This window comes from Talpa occidentalis, unplaced genomic scaffold (genome assembly GCF_014898055.3).
Source record: "Talpa occidentalis isolate TD23 unplaced genomic scaffold, MPIMG_talOcc4v2.1 talOcc4.12, whole genome shotgun sequence".
Lineage (NCBI taxonomy): Eukaryota > Metazoa > Chordata > Mammalia > Eulipotyphla > Talpidae > Talpa > Talpa occidentalis.
The window spans coordinates 40,505,755-40,522,455 of NW_023601212.1; the positions used below are offsets into that span (position 1 = coordinate 40,505,755).

Sequence of the window (16,701 nt, forward strand, 5' to 3'; positions counted from 1 at the left end):
AAAGTGGGGGAGGGCGGCTAGGGCTATTTCTAAAGGGCCCAATTGGAGAAATCTCAGCTTTTCCTCCAGGGGTCTTTACAGGTTTCTGGAGTGTTCCACAATGAATTTTCTGGGACCTTTAGTGAAATTGGGGAAGGTAGAGAGATTCCGCGAATGTTTTTTGGAGAAATTTCTGGGAGTTGTCATGTCTGGGTGTTTGGGTGGGTCTCATTTTCTTTGACCTATATTCATTCTAAACCACGTCTGAATATCTGCTCTGTCTGGGAGCTGGACATACTGGGTGAATAACACTATTTCTATGTTGGGAGTTGAACTGGAGAGGCAGGCCAGAGAAACCAGATCACTGCAAAGGCTGGTGAAGGTTGTGGTGTGGGAATTGCAGGGGCTGGGGTGGTAGGGGCTGTGGGTGGGGGGGAAGGCCCCCTCAGATTTGGAATTCAACTGTGAGCAAGAGGAAACCAGACCACAGATTGGGCCTGATGTGGTAACTTGCATGGAGGCTGGACTGGGTGAAGGTGGGCATTGCCTGGAGGGAAGAATCCAGTGTGTGGAATTGTATGTCTATATGACTTTGCAGTCTTTGTGCTGATGTGGATGCGCATGTGTGAGTTTGTGCAACAACCTGTACCTACATGTGTCCATTGGAGTATGCATTTGAGTGCATGTATAAATGTGTGTGATAGTAAATGTGTGTGAATGTGTGAGGGAGCACGTATCTCATGTATCTCTTGTGAGTGCGTGCAATCTGCGTGGGAGTGTGAATGAGTCTGTGGCTGTGTGACAGTTTGAATGTGTGACTGAGTGCATGACTATGTTGAATATGTTTGTGTGAATGTGAAAATATAGAATGTGTGTGAAGGAGTATGTGTTTATATCAAAGTGTCAGTACTGGGACTCTAAGTGTCTGTGTCATGTGAGTTTGTGTCTGTTTTTGCATGTGTGATTGTTAGTGTGGGGAAGTATGCTATTTGGGATAATGTATGGGATAGTTAATTTGAGGGAGTATCTGTATTGAGGAGTCACATGTGAATGTGTGTGGCTATCAGTGTGTGTGAACTTGACTGTAGTAGTCACATTAGTTGGTGTGGCCATCAGAGTGATCGTGTCTGTGTGAAATTGAGTGTACTGACTTAGTCACTGTGTATATTTGAGGGAGAAGGCTTCCTTCTGAGGAGATCCAAGGGGTCTCCCTCAGAACTTTCTCATGGTGGGTCCTCTAGGGATTGACCTTGGCTCTTTCTGCAATGTCTTCTTGGGTAGGCTTTGGGTTATTCTTCTTGGGATCTACTCTGGGGCCTTATTTGCTGTAAGGATAAAAGGACAGGAGATCATGGGATAGATCAGAGGAGACTGATCTTCACCCCAGGTCTCTGTTGCCTGGATGAAGGACTCCTTACACCGTAGACTCTGAAAGTCTTAAGAAATCTCAGAGCACAGGAACTGTGCTATTTCCCCACTGCCTGTCCAGTGGCTTCTCTCAAGGAGTGGGGGGATGGGAGTGATCTGCTGGCCTCTGAGCACCTTGGCTGGGTTCCAGGGCCGATGGACGTCGTTGGTCTCTCGCTTCACTCCCTTCATCTGGCTATGGAACCAACACACCCAGCTCTACTGTCTCGGTGAGTATGGTGGGACGGTGGGTGGAGAGAGGTTGTATGGGACTCTCCTACCCAAAAACCCACCCCAGGCCAGCAGCTGGCTTAGTATTTTTTTTTTTTAAAGATTTATTTATTTATTTATACAAGCACTGGGTACAGTCAGAAGCGCGGGAGGGTGAGAAAATTCACCAGAGCCAGAGCAGGGAGCAGAGCAGGCAGAAGGATCAAAGTACACTGCTGAGGGGAGCAGCGGGCAGCAGGAGAGGTCTGCGCGCCATGCGGGACCCTCCTCCAGTGGCCCGGGAGCAGCCGGGGATCGAACCAGCGCTGCAGAGGCTGCGGGCAGCTTCACAACCCAGCGCTCAACCACTGTGCCACCGGGGAGGCCCTGGCTTAGTCTTAATGAGAGCTTTGGGTCTCTCCTGTCTTTCAAGGTGTCACCTTTCCATGTATTAGCAAGTCACAGGTCCCCCTAAAGTGCTGTTCTCTACCCTGCAACATATCTTATTGGTGAGCCTATTCATCATCAAGTTATTTTGCAGATAATAATATTGTCAGATAATATTGTCATATAATAATATTATACAGATAATAATAATAATAATAGTGTCTGCAGTTGACCAGGTCAAGCTATACCTCCATCCAAAGCCCATTTGCTTACCCACCACAATACCCAAAGTCTCTCCATATGCCCCTTTTTCTACCTGTGTCTCTGGTTTGCTCACCTATCCATTGGTCTAATGTTCAGACATTTATCAGGTGACTGTCATGTAGTGAGTAGCCTCTACAAACTGGGCCAACTTCCAAGGACTCAGGAAACCTTTTTTTTTTTTTGTGCATACAAGAACTGGGGTGTAAGCCAGAGGTGTGGGGTGGGGGGTGGTGAGAAGATTCACCAGAAAGAGTGGGGAGCAGAACAGGCAGATCTACTGAAATACACTGCTGAGAGGTGAGGCAGGAGAGATCTGCTGCGCCATTTGGGTTGCTCCCTAGCCAGCCATGGATCGAACTTGTGATACAGTGACTGGCAATACCTTGATAGTGCTGTCTTTAATCCCTGAGCCACCAGGGAGGCCCCTAACTCAGGAAATCCCCTCTTTAGGCTAGCATTTAATCTTACATTAAAATTTTGTCTCCCCTTGTAGGGGAGACAAGCCACTAAGAAGGTATTTACAATACAGGGATATCAGATCTGTGGTGTGGGTGGCATAAGACAAGGTGAAACCAGAGGCATCTGGAGGCTTAAGGCAAAGGAGGCATCTGACTCAACTGGGAGGAAGGTGAAGGAAGGCTTCTGGGAGGAGGTGTTACTGAAGCTCAAGCAATCATCAGGAGTTTGGCAGGTGAAAAAAGGGAGAGAAAGGTGTTCCAGAAAGAGGGAATAGCATGTTCTAACTCCCAGAGGCATCAGGAGAAATTTCCAAGTGTGAAAGGTTTCCAAGTGTGTGACTGGAGCTTTGGGCTGGGAGTGGAGGAATGGAGGAAATTTGGCAGTGAACTTGATCATGCTGGAGTTTGTCAGTCAGGGGGAGGAGTTAGATTGTATTTGAAATGCACTCAGAAGTCATAGAAAGATCTTTTTGCTTTATATTAAATTGTACTTAAATTTTGGTCTAAACTGTCTGAAATTGTCATTACAGAATGACAGGTTATGAATCATTTGTTTTTTCTTTTTTTTTTCTTTTCTTCTTTTTATAAAGATTTATTTTATTTAGGCATACAAGAACTGAAGTACAGGCCAGAGGTGTAGGGGGTGAGAGGATCACCAGAGACAGAGTGGGGAACAGAACAGGCAGTTGACTGAAATACACTGCTGAGGTGAGACGGGAGAGGTCTGCTGCACCATGTGGGTAGCTCCCTGGCCAGGGCTTGAACTCAGGCTGCGGGTAGCTTCATAGGTTGCGTCTTAACCCCTTGCACCACCAGGGAGGCCCTGTATTTTAACAGAGACCAATGGAACAAGGAGTTTCGAGCAGGGGAGTAAGTGATGTGATGTTTAAAAAGATCATTTTGGGGGGCCTCCCTGGTGGTGCAAGGGGTTAAAGACAACGTTATCAAGCTGTCGCCAGCCACTGCAGCATGAATTAGATCCTCCGGCCAGGGAGGTGACCCACATGGTGCAGCAGCCCTCTCCTGACTTGCCCGCTGCTTCCCTCAGCAGTGTATTTCAGTCAATTGCCTGTTCTTTTCCCCACTCTGTCTCTGGTGAATCCTCTCACCCCCACAACTCTGGCTTGTATCCCAATTCTTGTATGTATAAATAAATACATCGGAAGGAAGGAAGGAAGGAAGGAAGGAGGGAGGGAGGGAGGGAGGGAGGGGGAGGGAGGGAGGGAGGGAGGAAGGAAGGAAGGAAGGTCTCAGTACTATGTTCTGGTCCCTCTGGTAAATCCTTTCACCCACCTGCACCTCTGGCCTACACTCCAGTTCTACACAAAAATAAATAAATAAAATCTTGAATTAAAAAAAATTTATTTAATTTATTTATACATACAAGAATGGGGGTACAGGCCAGAGGTGCATGGGGTGAGAGGATTCACCAGAGAGACAGAATGGGGAACAGAACAGGCAAATCGACTGAAATACACTGCTGAGGGGAGCGGTGGGTGAGATAGGCGAGGTCTGCTGTATCATGTGGATCAGCTCCCTGGCAAGGGATCGAACTCAGGCTACAGTGTCTGGTGATAGCTTGATAGTGCTGAGACTTAACCCCTTGTGCCATCAGGGAGACCTAATAAATAAAATCTTAAAAAAAGAGATCATTTTGGGGCCTCCCTGGTGGCACAAGAGGTTAAACACCGCACTATGAAGCAATCTGCAGCCTCTGCAGAATGAGTTCGATCCCCGGCCGGCCAGGGAGCAACCCACTTGGTGCAGCAGACCTCTCCTGTCTCGCCCCGCTGCTTCCCTCGGCAGTGTATTTTAGTCAGTCTGCCTGTTCTTTTCCCTACTCTGTCTCTGGTGAATCCTCTCATCCCCAACACCTCTGGCCTGTATCCCAGCTCTTGTATGCATAAATAAATAAATCTTTAAAAAAAAAAAGAAAAGATCATTTTGCCTGCATCATCAAGTGGGTGTCTTCATGTCTATCCACTGATGTCTGTGGATCTGTATTTGCCCTGACCAGGGACTGAGGGGAGCCAAGTCTCTGCCCTCAAGGTTTAGACAGGAATAACAAATATGTAGTATGTCAGGAGATAAATACAGCTAGAAGAAACAAGATAGGGCAATGACGGGTATGTGTTCAGAGGAGGCTTTCCTAAGGGATAACATTTCAGCAGAGACTTGAAGGAGAATGAGTGATCCATAGGAGATGTGCTCCCAGCAGAGAGAACAGCTAGTACAAAGGCCCTGAGGCAGGGGTGTGCTTGGCTTATTCCAAGACCATCAAAGAGGCCTGTGTGACTAGAACAGAAGACACAAGGGGGAGGGTGGGAGGAGGCGATGGCAAGGAGACAGGACCAGATCTTACAGGACCTTATGAGCTATGGGGAGAACTTCCACATTTACCCTTATTAAGGTGGGAGGCATGGGGAGTTCTGAACAGCGAAGGGGTGTGACTTGATTCAGGTTTTAACAAACTCCCTCTAGCTACAACTATATGGGTGTCACTGTTCTCATCCATGTTTGTCCCTGTGCCCTGTCTGTTGCCAGGACAGGGCAACAGACAACCTGGGTTCTGGGATCCAAGGAACATTAATCAGGTCCTGATCCCAGCCTGGTGTTGTGACCTATCAGCTCTGGGAGCCCTAGTCCAGGGTCTCCAGCTGTGGGGGGACCACAGTGGCTCTGACCCTGGTCCCTCTCCTTCCGCAGTCTTCCTGCTCCTCCCAGGAGCGCCTGCACCAGCTGCCCTACCAGCCCACTGTGGATGAGCTCCACTTTCTCTCCAAACACTTCGGCAGCACCGAGAGCATCACCGACGAGGATGGTGGCCGCCGCTCCCCGGCCGTGCGGCCCCGATCGCGGAGTCTCAGGTGGTCAGAACTGCCCTCTTTCAGGTTGGCAGTATGGGGGTTTGTGCACTGCGAGACGCTGTACCTACGAATAAATTGGGTTTGCAACCTGGAGGGTGAGATTAAACCTGAGGGGATCTGACTCCTGTCTGCAGTTTCGAGGCAGGGGGCTAGACGCTGAATTTCTCTCCCCGCAGCCCCGGGCGCTCTCCCTCCTCCTACGACAACGAGATCGTGATGATGAACCATGTGTACAAGGAGAGGTTTCCGAAGGTGAGGCGGGCCCAGGGCAACCCCGGGAGGCTGGGCGGCGGGAACCCTCCCTGTCTTAGCTCCGCGCGCCCTCTGGTGGCCAGTGCACGCAGCGCAGGCTCCTGCTGGCGCCCTCTCTCTAGCCCTGCTTCTGTCCCTCTCACAGGCCACTGCGCAGATGGAGGAGAAGCTGAGAGACTTTGCTCATACCTATGAACCCGACAGCGTGCTGCCCCTGGCAGACGGCGTGCTCAGCTTCATCCACCACCAGATCATTGAACTGGCGAGGGATTGCCTGACCAAATCCCGCGACGGCCTTATCACCACTGTCTACTTCTACGAATTGCAAGAGAATCTGGAAAAGCTGCTGCAGGATGTGAGTGCACCCGAAAGCTGGCCCCATCTCAGGCTCTGCACACCCCCAAATCAGGTCCCATGCCCCAACCATTCCTTCACTCTACATCAATTCAGGGAGTGCCTACCACGTGTCAGGTGCTGGTGTGGAACTGAGGGTTCAGGGGTGAAAGAGAAAGACACGGCCCCTGACCCTGATCTGATGCGGAAGGCAGGGATTTAACTTCCCTCATCTGCAGGTCTCTTCTCAAATGTTACTTCCTCTGATAGTCTCCTAGACAGACCTCCCTCATTTAAAATGTTGAGTCTGTTCACACTTTCCGCTGTTTTTTCTTTTGTTTTCTCCTTAGCACATAGTACCGCTCATCATCTTGTATATTTTTGCTTATCTTATTTCATGTCTCCCCTACTTGAATGGAATTTCACAGGTGGGTAGTGGGTTATCTTGTTCTGTTTACTGTTGTGTCCCTGGTGCCCAGCACAGTGCCCAGCACACTGTAGGTGCTCTATAAATATTGGATAATTGGGCGGATGGATGGATGGATAGATGAATAAGTGAAGGTAAAAAAGGTAATGCCCCATTCAAGTGAAAGATAATGGATAACATTAATTGAATACCTATGTGTGCTGGGATACTGTGGACTGGGACATGGAACATAACAGTGAAGAAACCAGAGAAGTATTCTTGCCCTTGTGAGGCCAAAAATTCCTTTTTTTAAAAAAGATTTATTTATGCATACAAGAACTGGGGTACAGGCCAGGCCAGAGGTGCCGGGGTTGGGGGGGAGTGGTAAGAGGACTCACAGAGACAGAGTGGGGAACAGATCAGGCAGATTGACTGAAATATACTGAGAGAGCAGCAGCAGGAAAGGTCTGCTGCGCCATGTGGGTCAGCTCCCTGTCCAGGGATGGAACTTATGCTGTGGTGGCTGGTGATAGCTTGATAGCGCTGAGACTTAACCCCTTCACCACAGGGAGGGCCGAGGCTGCTAATTCATTTGTGGAAGATTGACTAGAAACATGGAAACAAACACATCAAGGAATTCAATGATTTCAGCTGATGCTTATGGCTATGAATCAACTAGAATAGGACAATTGGAGGAAGTGTCAGGGGCTTCCTTGTAAGGCTCAGGAGGCCTGCCTGGAGGAGGTGACATAATAAGAGTAATGTGGGCCAAGAATAATGAGAGTGGAAGCTATGAGAAGAGTTGAGGATGGGGGTTGGGTGCTGAGCAGGATGAACAGCACATGTAAAGGCCTTGAGGTAGGAAGGCAGCCTGGGAAATCCCAGCCAAGTGATTACACTGTCATAAGGAAATGAGATTGGATAAGGTCACAGGAACAAGAATATGGGATTCTGGGTTCTAGGTCACAGAAACCAGAATATAGGATTCAGGGTTCCAGGACCCTTCCTCATGCTTGCAGCCCTTTGGTGTCATTATGGGCATTGGCTTCAGATGGAGTCAAGAGTACAGACTCCAGGTGGCCTCTGTTCACATCTAGTTCATCACTTCTTGCTGTGTAACCTTTGCCAAGTCACTTAGCCTCTCTGTACCTCAGTTCTTCTATAAAAGGGGGATTTGCTCATTCATTCATTCATTCCACATATTTATTTTTATTTTTATTTATTTTTTTTTTTTTTATAGAGGCATGTTTATTTCTTTATTTATTTGTTTTGTTTGTTTGTTCTGTTTACACATGCACTGGGTACAGTCAGAAGCGCAGGAGGGTGAGAGAATTCACCAGAGCCAGAGCGGGGAGCAGAGCAGGCAGAAGGACCGAAGTACACTGCTGAGGGGAGCAGCGGGCGGCAGGAGAGGTCTGCGCGCCATGTGGGACCCTCCTCCAGTGGCCGGGGAGCAGCCGAGGATCGAACCGGCACCGCAGAGGCCGCGGGCAGCTTCGTAACCCAGCGCTCAACCGCTGCGCCACCGGGGAGGCCCCATTCCACATATTTATTAAGAAGCTTATATGGGTCCAACTAGAAGCTGAAGAATCAGCTGGAAATAGAAGGTCCCGTTTGTCAGGGAGCTGACATTCTAGCAGGAAGAGACAGAAAACAAATTGGACATCAGAGTTGGGAGTAGGGTGACACAGTGATTAATTTTGTCCCCAGTATACTAAAGGAATTATTGAAAAAGTTGAAATGTAGGTATACTAAAAGTTAATATTATTTTAAGTTTCAATCTTTTAATTTTTTAATCTTTTAATCAGATTGCAGCAGACCTCTCCTGACTTGCCCGCTATGCAACCTATGAAGCTATCCACAGCCACCCATATAATCCCATTTAAAGTTTTAATCTTTTAATCAAATAAGAATTTGTTATAATTTTACTTTCCTGATTTTATTTATTTATTTATTTATTTATTTATTTATTTATTTATTTATTTATTTAGTGGGACCCTCGCTGGTAGCCAGAGAACAAACCAGCGCTGCAGAGGCTGTGGGCAGCCTCCCAGCCCAGTGCTCAACCGCAGCGCCACCAGGGGAGGCCCCTACTTTCCTGATTTTAATGGAAAAAATTAATGACTAGGGCCTCCCCGGTGCCGCAGCGGTTGAGCACTGGGTTGCAAAGCTGCCCCACAGCCTCTGCAGCACCGGTTCGATCCCCGACTGCTCCCCGGCCACCGGAGGAGGGTCCCGCATGGCGCGCAGACCTCTCCTGCCGCCCGCTGCTCCCCTCAGCAGTGTACTTCCATCCTTCTGCCTGCTCTGCTCCCCGCTCTGGCTCTGGTGAATTCTCTCACCCTCCCGCGCTTCTGACTGTACCCAGTGCTGGTATAAATAAAATAAAATAAAATAAATTAATGACTAATAAAATTTTATTTATTTATTTAAGTTAATTTTTTTTCAGATTTATTCAGTTATTCATACAAGAGCTGGGGTACAGGCCAGAGGTGTGGAGGTTGAAAGGATTCATCAGAGACAGAATGGGAAACAGAGCAGGCAGATCAACCAAAGTACACTGCTGAGGGGAGCAGCGGGCAAGTCAGGAGAGGTCTGCTGCACCATGTGGGTTGCTCCCCAGCTGGCCTGGGGAACAAACTCGTGCTGCAGTGGCCACGGACAGCTTCATAGGCTTCGTCCCAACCCCTTGCGCCACCAGGGAGGCCCCAACTAATAAAATTTTAATAGAAACCGTTAACCATTTTAAAACTGTGCATAGATTGCCTTTTGTTTTATACTCCAAAAGGTGCATTGTTATCCTGTTGGATCCTGTATTTATTTACAATTTGCTCTTATCATTTTTAAAATTATTTTGAGATTTCCAAATATTGCATTAAAATGAGTTATCTTGAAGACTGAGGTGTTTGGTGCCAAGGTGAGTGCCTCATTTACCTCACCCTAGTCTAAATTAATAATTGATAAATTAACAGATGGCAAGTTAGAATGAGATTTCTATCATAGAAAAAAGGAAAAGTACAGTAGGGTAGGGCCTCCCTGGTGGCTCAAGGGGTTAAGATGCAACCTATGAAGCTATCCACAGCCACTGAAGCACGAGTTCCATCCCGGCCAGGGAGCTACCCACATGACTAGCAGACCTCTCTTGTTTTGCCCGCTGCTCCCCTCAGCAGCGTATTTCAGTCACTCTGCCTGTTCTGTTTCCCACCGCCCCCTCCCCCGCCCCGGCCTGTACCCCAGTTCTTGTACGCATAACTAAATAAATCTTTAAAAAAAAGTACAATGGGGTAATGGTGATTAAAGGTGCTATCAGGAGGAGGAGTGCTATTTTAAATTGGGAGTTCAGGGTAGGTCTTCATAAAGCGATGACATGGGGGCTATACAGAAATCCCAGGAGAGAGCATCCATCATAGGCAGAGGGAGTCTAACTCTTCTTGGATTATAGGGCTGTTTTGAAGTTTAATTGAATGACAGCTTTAGGATAGTGTTTACTATAGAAGTAATAATTATTATAGCTAAATTATTTTTATTAAATATGAAATAATAAATCATCAATATTACATATTAAATTATTGAATAATAATAATTAAAGCCCTTTATCATGGGCTTTAACATGGTCTCAGCCTCAGACTTCTTACGTGTAAAGTGGGACCAATAGCAGTGTGCACTCTGTGGGGTTGGGATAGGGGTCTGGCTGAGGTAGGACCCCTGTAGACCCTACCCCCACACTGTCCCTCCCACCCCCCCAGGCTTATGAACGCTCGGAGAGCTTGGAGGTGGCCTTTGTCACTCAGCTGGTGAAGAAGCTGCTCATTATCATCTCACGACCAGCAAGGCTGCTAGAGTGCCTGGTGAGGGGGTTGGGCAAGGCAGGGGGGCCTGTGGAGACCTCTGAGAGCCTGCTTCGAGCCCACCCCTGCCCTGCCTCAGGAATTCAACCCTGAGGAGTTCTACCACCTACTGGAAGCGGCCGAGGGTCATGCCAAGGAGGGCCACCTTGTCAAGACAGACATCCCCCGCTACATCATCCGTCAGCTGGGCCTCACTCGAGACCCCTTTCCAGGTGCCAGTGGGTGGGCACAGGGGTTGTGGGTAAAGTAGCCCAGACACCAGCTTTTACTCACTTTCAGTCCTTCCTAGATGTGGTGCACCTGGAGGAACAGGACAGTGGCGGCTCTAACACACCTGAGCAGGACGACCTCTCTGAGGTAAGGCCAGGTGGCCAGTGGTTGGTACTTTGGTTCTGGCCAGAGTGACAAGCCAGGGCTCACCCAGCTCTCTGCCCTCAAGCCGAGTGGATCCCTTGGTTCCCAGTTCTGAGCCTTTTAAAAATGTATTAATAATAACTGTTCCTCCCATTACTTTTTTTCTTTTCATGGTAAAATACACATGACATAAAATGTGCCAGTTTAGGTATTTTTAAATGAACAATTATAAAAAGTTAAAAAAGAAAAAAACATAAAACAATTCAGTGGTTTAGTACATTCACAATGTTGGGCACTCACTACTACTGCTTAGTTCCAGAGCACATTCATCCTGTCACAAGGAAGCGTTGTAATATTCACTTCCCATTCCTCCCTCTGCCTCGGTCCCTGGCAGCCATTAATCTACCTTCTGTCTCCATGGATTTGCGTCTTCTAGACATTTCATATAAATGGAATCATTTACTTTGTAGCCACTGGTGTCTGGCATAATGCTTTCATCCATCTTGGAGCATGAATCAGTGCTCCATTCCCTTTTATGGCCCATTTTCCATTGTGTGGATAGACCACATTTTGTTTATTCATTATCCAGCATTTGGGCTGTTTCCATCTTGGGCTATTACATGAATAGAGCTGCTATGAACATTTGTGTACACACGTTTGTTTGAATAATCACTTCAGTTCTTTTGGGCATATCCCAAGGAGCAGAATTGCTGGGTCATTTGGTAATCTATGTTTAATTGACTAAGGTATCCTGTATGGAGTCAGCATAGTGAAGATTGCCACAGTCCCACCTCATGTCTAGTGGAGACTGCCTGCCATGGTGGCCACACGTATTTTCTCTGAACTATCTAGTATCTTCCAAAAAATTAAAACAAAATACAGAAAGCAATAGATTTGAGGTTGATATTAGGGTTTGAGCTTTCTTTGGAAAATTTAGAAGTTCTGATCACACTGTGTTGACCATACTGTGTTGTAACCATCTGGCACTGAAAAGGTAGTCCCCATGGACCCCACCCAGTCTGTCTAGCCCCCCAAAGAATTTGAGTTTGTAATTTTTAAAAAATACTTTATTTGTTTTTGCACAGAAGAACTGGGTGTAGGCCAGAGGTGGGGGGGGATGGTGAGACAGAGTGGGGAGCAGTATAGGCAGATCTGCTGAGGGGAGCGGCAGGCGCAACAAGAGAGGTCAGCTGCGCCATGTTGGTTAGCTCCCTGGCTGGGGATTGAATTCAGGCTATTGTGACAGTGCTGAGACTTAACCACTAGGCTACCAGAGAAGCGTGAAATTGTTGTTTTTGTTTCAAATTGTACCTATCAATTCACAGCTGCACATCTTTTTATTTTATTTTTATTAAAGATTTATTTTTATTTATTTATGCATACAAGGATTGTGGGGTAGGCCAGAGGTGCATGGGGGGAGAGGATTCACCAGAGACAGAGTAGGGAGCAGATCTAGTTAATACACTGCTGAGGAGAGCAGTAGGCGAGACAGGAGAGGTCTGCTGCCTCCCGTGCCATGTGGGTCAGCTTCCTGGCCGGGGATCAAATTCATGCTGCAGTGACTGGCAATAGCTTAGTAGCACTGAGACTTTAACCCCTGTGCCACTAGGGAGATCCCAGTCACACATCTTTTTAACTACATCTTAAAAGAATCTCACTATAGGCCTCCCCTGGTGGTGCAGGCGGTTGAGCGCAGCACTATGAAGCTGCCCGCAGCCTCTGCAGCGCTGGTTCGATCCTGGCCAGCCAGCTAGGGTCCCACATGGCATGACAGACCTCTCCTGTCTTGCCCGCTGCTCCCCTCAGCAGTGTATTTCATCAGTCTGCCTGTTCTGTTCCCCACTCTGTCTCTGGTGAATCCTCTCACCCTTCCGCACATCTGGCCTGTACCCCGGTTCTTGTATAAATAAATAAATAAATCTTTAAAAAAAAAAAGAATCTCACTATACATGCCATTTAATTTTTTAAATAGATAATGCAATCATATCATTCATAAATCTAAAAAGGTATTTATCTTTAATGTTGTTTATAGGAGTCTATGTATGTCCACACAAATTTGTCACTTAGTGATTCAAATCTTCCATGTCTCTATTCCTTTTTTTTTTTTTTTTTTTGCCTCATTGATCTAATAGTTTCTGAGCGATATGTGTTAACTCCTTGTTTTGATCAATCGGTCCTGTAATTCTGTCCATTTTTGTGTCAGGTATTTTAGGCTACATTCTTAGGTGCATACAAGTCAATAGTTTTATATTTCATATCTCTTTGTGTAATATTTATATAATGAAACTTTTTGCCCCTAAGGAAAATAAAAGTAATTTTCAAAAAAAGATTTATGGGACCTCCCTGGTGGCACAGGGGTTAAAGTGTCAATGCTATCAAGCTATCACCAGCCACTGCGGCATGAGTTCGATCTCCAACCAGGGAGCCTAACCCACATGGTGCAGCAGACCTCTCCTGTCTTGCCCGCTGCTCTCCTCAGCAGTGTATTTCAGTAGATCTGCCTGTTATGCTCCCCATTCTGTTTCTGGTGAATCCTCTCACCCCATGTACCTCTGGCCTATGCCCCAGTTCTTGTATGCATAAATAAATAAGCAAGTAAATAAAAAAATCTTTAAAAAAAAGATTTACAATGAAAAGTCTTATATCCACACTTGTCTCCCATTACCCAATATCCTACCAACTAGGATTATAGCCATGTATTGCTTAATGACATGTCAGCCCATGACAGACTCACATATGATGGTGGTCTAACAAGTCTCACCCTCTAGCTTTGGTATGTGTTAGGCTGTACCACCTAGGTTTGTGTAATTACACTCTGACTTTTGCACAACAATGAAATCATCTAGGGACACATTTCTCAGAACATATCTCTCTAAAGTCACGTGTGACTGTATATAGTTCCATTTGCTGCCTTTATTTTTTTTACACAAAAGTATAGAGCACATATTGTTCCTTGCTCTCCCCCCATTACCAGAGTACTTTGAACTTTATAATTTCTGAATCAGTGTACAAAGAGGTTCCTCATTTTTTTAGACAGTAGCAAATATTCCTTCATATAGATGTGCCTCATGTTTATTTAACCAATTTCCTGTGGATGGGAATATGAATTTACTCTAATCTTTATTTTTTATTTTATTTTTTTTATTTTTTTTTTTTTTTTATAGAGGCATGCTTTATTTATTTGTTTGCTGGTTTGTTTGTTTTGTTTATACATGCACTGGGTACAGTCAGAAGCGCAGAAGGGTGAGAGAATTCACCAGAGCCAGAGCGGGGAGCAGAGCAGGCAGAAGGACCGAAGTACACTGCTGAGGGGAGCAGCGGGCGGCAGGAGAGGTCTGCGCGCCATGTGGGACCCTCCTCTGGTGGCCAGGGAGCAGCCGGGGATCGAACCGGCGCCGCAGAGGCCGCGGGCAGCTTCGCAACCCAGCGCTCAACCGCTGCGCCACCGGGGAGGCCCCGAATTTACTCTAATCTTGTGATGAGCAAGATAGTACATGTCATTTTATCACATGTGCAAGTATGTCTGGAGCATGAAATTGCTGTACTAAATTTGCTGTAATTTTGATATACAGCAAAGTATTTTCCAGGGAGGTTGTACCAATTTAAACTCCCAACAGCAAGGTGTCAAAGTCCCTGCAGCTTTGCCCTCAAAGATATGTCAACCTTTTGGATTTTTTCCCCCAATATGCTAGGTGAAAAATGGTATCTTGGGGGTAGTTTTATTTCTTTTTTATTTTTTAAAAAGATTTATTTATTTATGCATACAAGAGCTGGGGTACAGCTCGGAGATGTGGGGGGCGAGAGACAAAATGGGGAACAAAACAGGCAGACGGACCGAAACACACTGCTGAGGGGAGCAGTGGGCAAGACAGGAGAGGACTGCCTTGTCATGTGGTTTCTCCCTGGCTGGCTGGGGATTGAATTTGTGCTGCAGAGGCCACAGTTTGCTTCATCATACGGTGCTCAACCCCTTGCGCCACCAGGGAGGCCTCTTGGGGATAGTTTTAATTTGCCTTTCTGTTATTGTGTGTGAGGTTCAGCATCTTTTCATGTGGTTACAAGGTCTAGGTCTAGTTCACATATTTTTCCATTTAAAAATCTTCAATTGGGGCCTTCCCGGTGGTACAGCAGGTTGAGCGAAGCACTGTGAAGCTGTCTGCAGCCAGTTCGATTCCCGGCCAGCCAGGGAGAATCCCATATGGTGAGGCAGACCTCTCTTGTCTCGCCTGCTGCTCCCCTCAGCAGTGCTTTCGGTCCATCTGGCTGTTCTGTTCCCTGCTTTGTCTCTGGTGAATCCTCTCACCCTCCTGCGACTCTGGTCTATACCCCCGCTCTTGTATGAATAAAGAATACATCTTTAAAAATAAATAAATAAAAATAAAAATCTTTAATTGTTAGATTTTCTGTTACTGATTTCTGGGGGCTCTATATATATTAGCGTAATTATCCATTTTGTAGGCTTCTTACTAGGTGTATAGTAATATGATGTATACCAAAGTGTCCATTAAAAAATTTTGAGAATGTGGCTTCAGAGTCCATCATTGTTCAAGTCCTGACTTGGTTATTCCCTCACTGTGGCACTTGAATGAAGAACCCACCCCCACGCTCTCTTTGCCTCAGTTCCCCTGTGTAAAGTAAAATAGTGAGAGTCCCAATCTCATGATGATGATCTCCGACTTTCCCTTACAGGGCCGCAGCACCACCACAAAGGCTAAGAAACCTCCTGGAGAGAATGACTTTGACACTATCAAGCTCATAAGCAATGGTGCCTATGGGTGAGCCACCTGGGGCTCTAGTGGGGGGAGTGTGGCAGAGGCCGGGTGTCTCCGAGGTGATGGCCAGTCCTTGCTCTCTCCCCCTGCAGCGCAGTCTACCTGGTGCGGCATCGTGACACCAGGCAGCGCTTCGCCATGAAAAAAATCAACAAGCAGAACCTCATCTTGCGCAACCAGATTCAGCAAGCCTTCGTGGAGCGGGACATCCTCACTTTTGCCGAGAATCCCTTTGTGGTCGGCATGTTCTGCTCCTTTGAGACCCGACGCCACCTCTGCATGGTTATGGAGTATGTGGAAGGTGTGGCTACCTGCAAGTTGAAGGGAAAATGGGGGAGTGCACACTGATTGGGGCTGCTGGGTGGCCTGCTGGATCCCAACTCCCCATATTGACTATTTATCCACCTATTTACCCATCTAGTTATTGATTATCCACTCCATCTCCTTACTTGTATCCAGTCTTCTATTGGTTTATTCATTTCATTCAATATATATCCATCCAACTAGCTGTTCATCTATCCATTCATCCATCTATTCACATCTAATCCATCATTTTTTCTATCAGTACATCTATACACCATCTCTCCGTCTATCCATCCATCCAGTTATCTATAGTTGCACATCTATACAATTGTTCATCCAATTTAAATTTATTTATTTATTTATTTTAACTATTTATTTATGCATATAAGAACTGGGGTGTAGGCCAGAGGTTCAGGGGTAAGAGGCTTCACCAGAGACAGAGTGGGGAGAAGAACAGGTGGATCTACTGATATATACTGATGAGGGGAGCAGTGGATGAGACAGGAGAGGTCTGAGGCACCATATGTGGGTTAGCTCCCAGGCCAGGGATTGAACTCAGGCCACAGTGATGACAGTGCTGAGAGTTAACCCGTATACCACCAGGGATGCCCCTACATTTATTTTTTAAAAATAAATAGATTTTATTTTTTATTTTCTATTTTTTTATTTTTTAGATTTAATTTTTTTTAAAGATTTATTTATTTATGCACACAAGAACTGAGGTACAGGTCAGAGGTGCAGGGGGTGAGTTGATTCACCAGAGACAGAGTAGAGAGCAGAACAGGCGGATTGACTGAAATGCACTGCTGAGGGGAGCAGCGGGTGAGACAGGATAGGTCTGTTGTGCCATATGGGTCACCT

General features: G+C 46.5%; 1 protein-coding gene across 1 annotated transcript in view; it reads left to right on the forward strand.

The window, feature by feature from the left end:
• The window catches only part of MAST1 (microtubule associated serine/threonine kinase 1), a 29,064-nt gene that overhangs the window by 2,761 nt on the left and 9,602 nt on the right, over positions 1-16,701 (forward strand). The window contains exons 4-12 of the mRNA XM_054693298.1: positions 1,538-1,616; positions 5,412-5,572; positions 5,749-5,824; positions 5,970-6,179; positions 10,310-10,411; positions 10,491-10,623; positions 10,701-10,768; positions 15,455-15,540; positions 15,630-15,838. Of these exons, the coding sequence (XP_054549273.1) occupies positions 1,538-1,616; positions 5,412-5,572; positions 5,749-5,824; positions 5,970-6,179; positions 10,310-10,411; positions 10,491-10,623; positions 10,701-10,768; positions 15,455-15,540; positions 15,630-15,838 (1,124 nt within the window). The remainder of the gene's footprint in view (positions 1-1,537; positions 1,617-5,411; positions 5,573-5,748; positions 5,825-5,969; positions 6,180-10,309; positions 10,412-10,490; positions 10,624-10,700; positions 10,769-15,454; positions 15,541-15,629; positions 15,839-16,701) is intronic.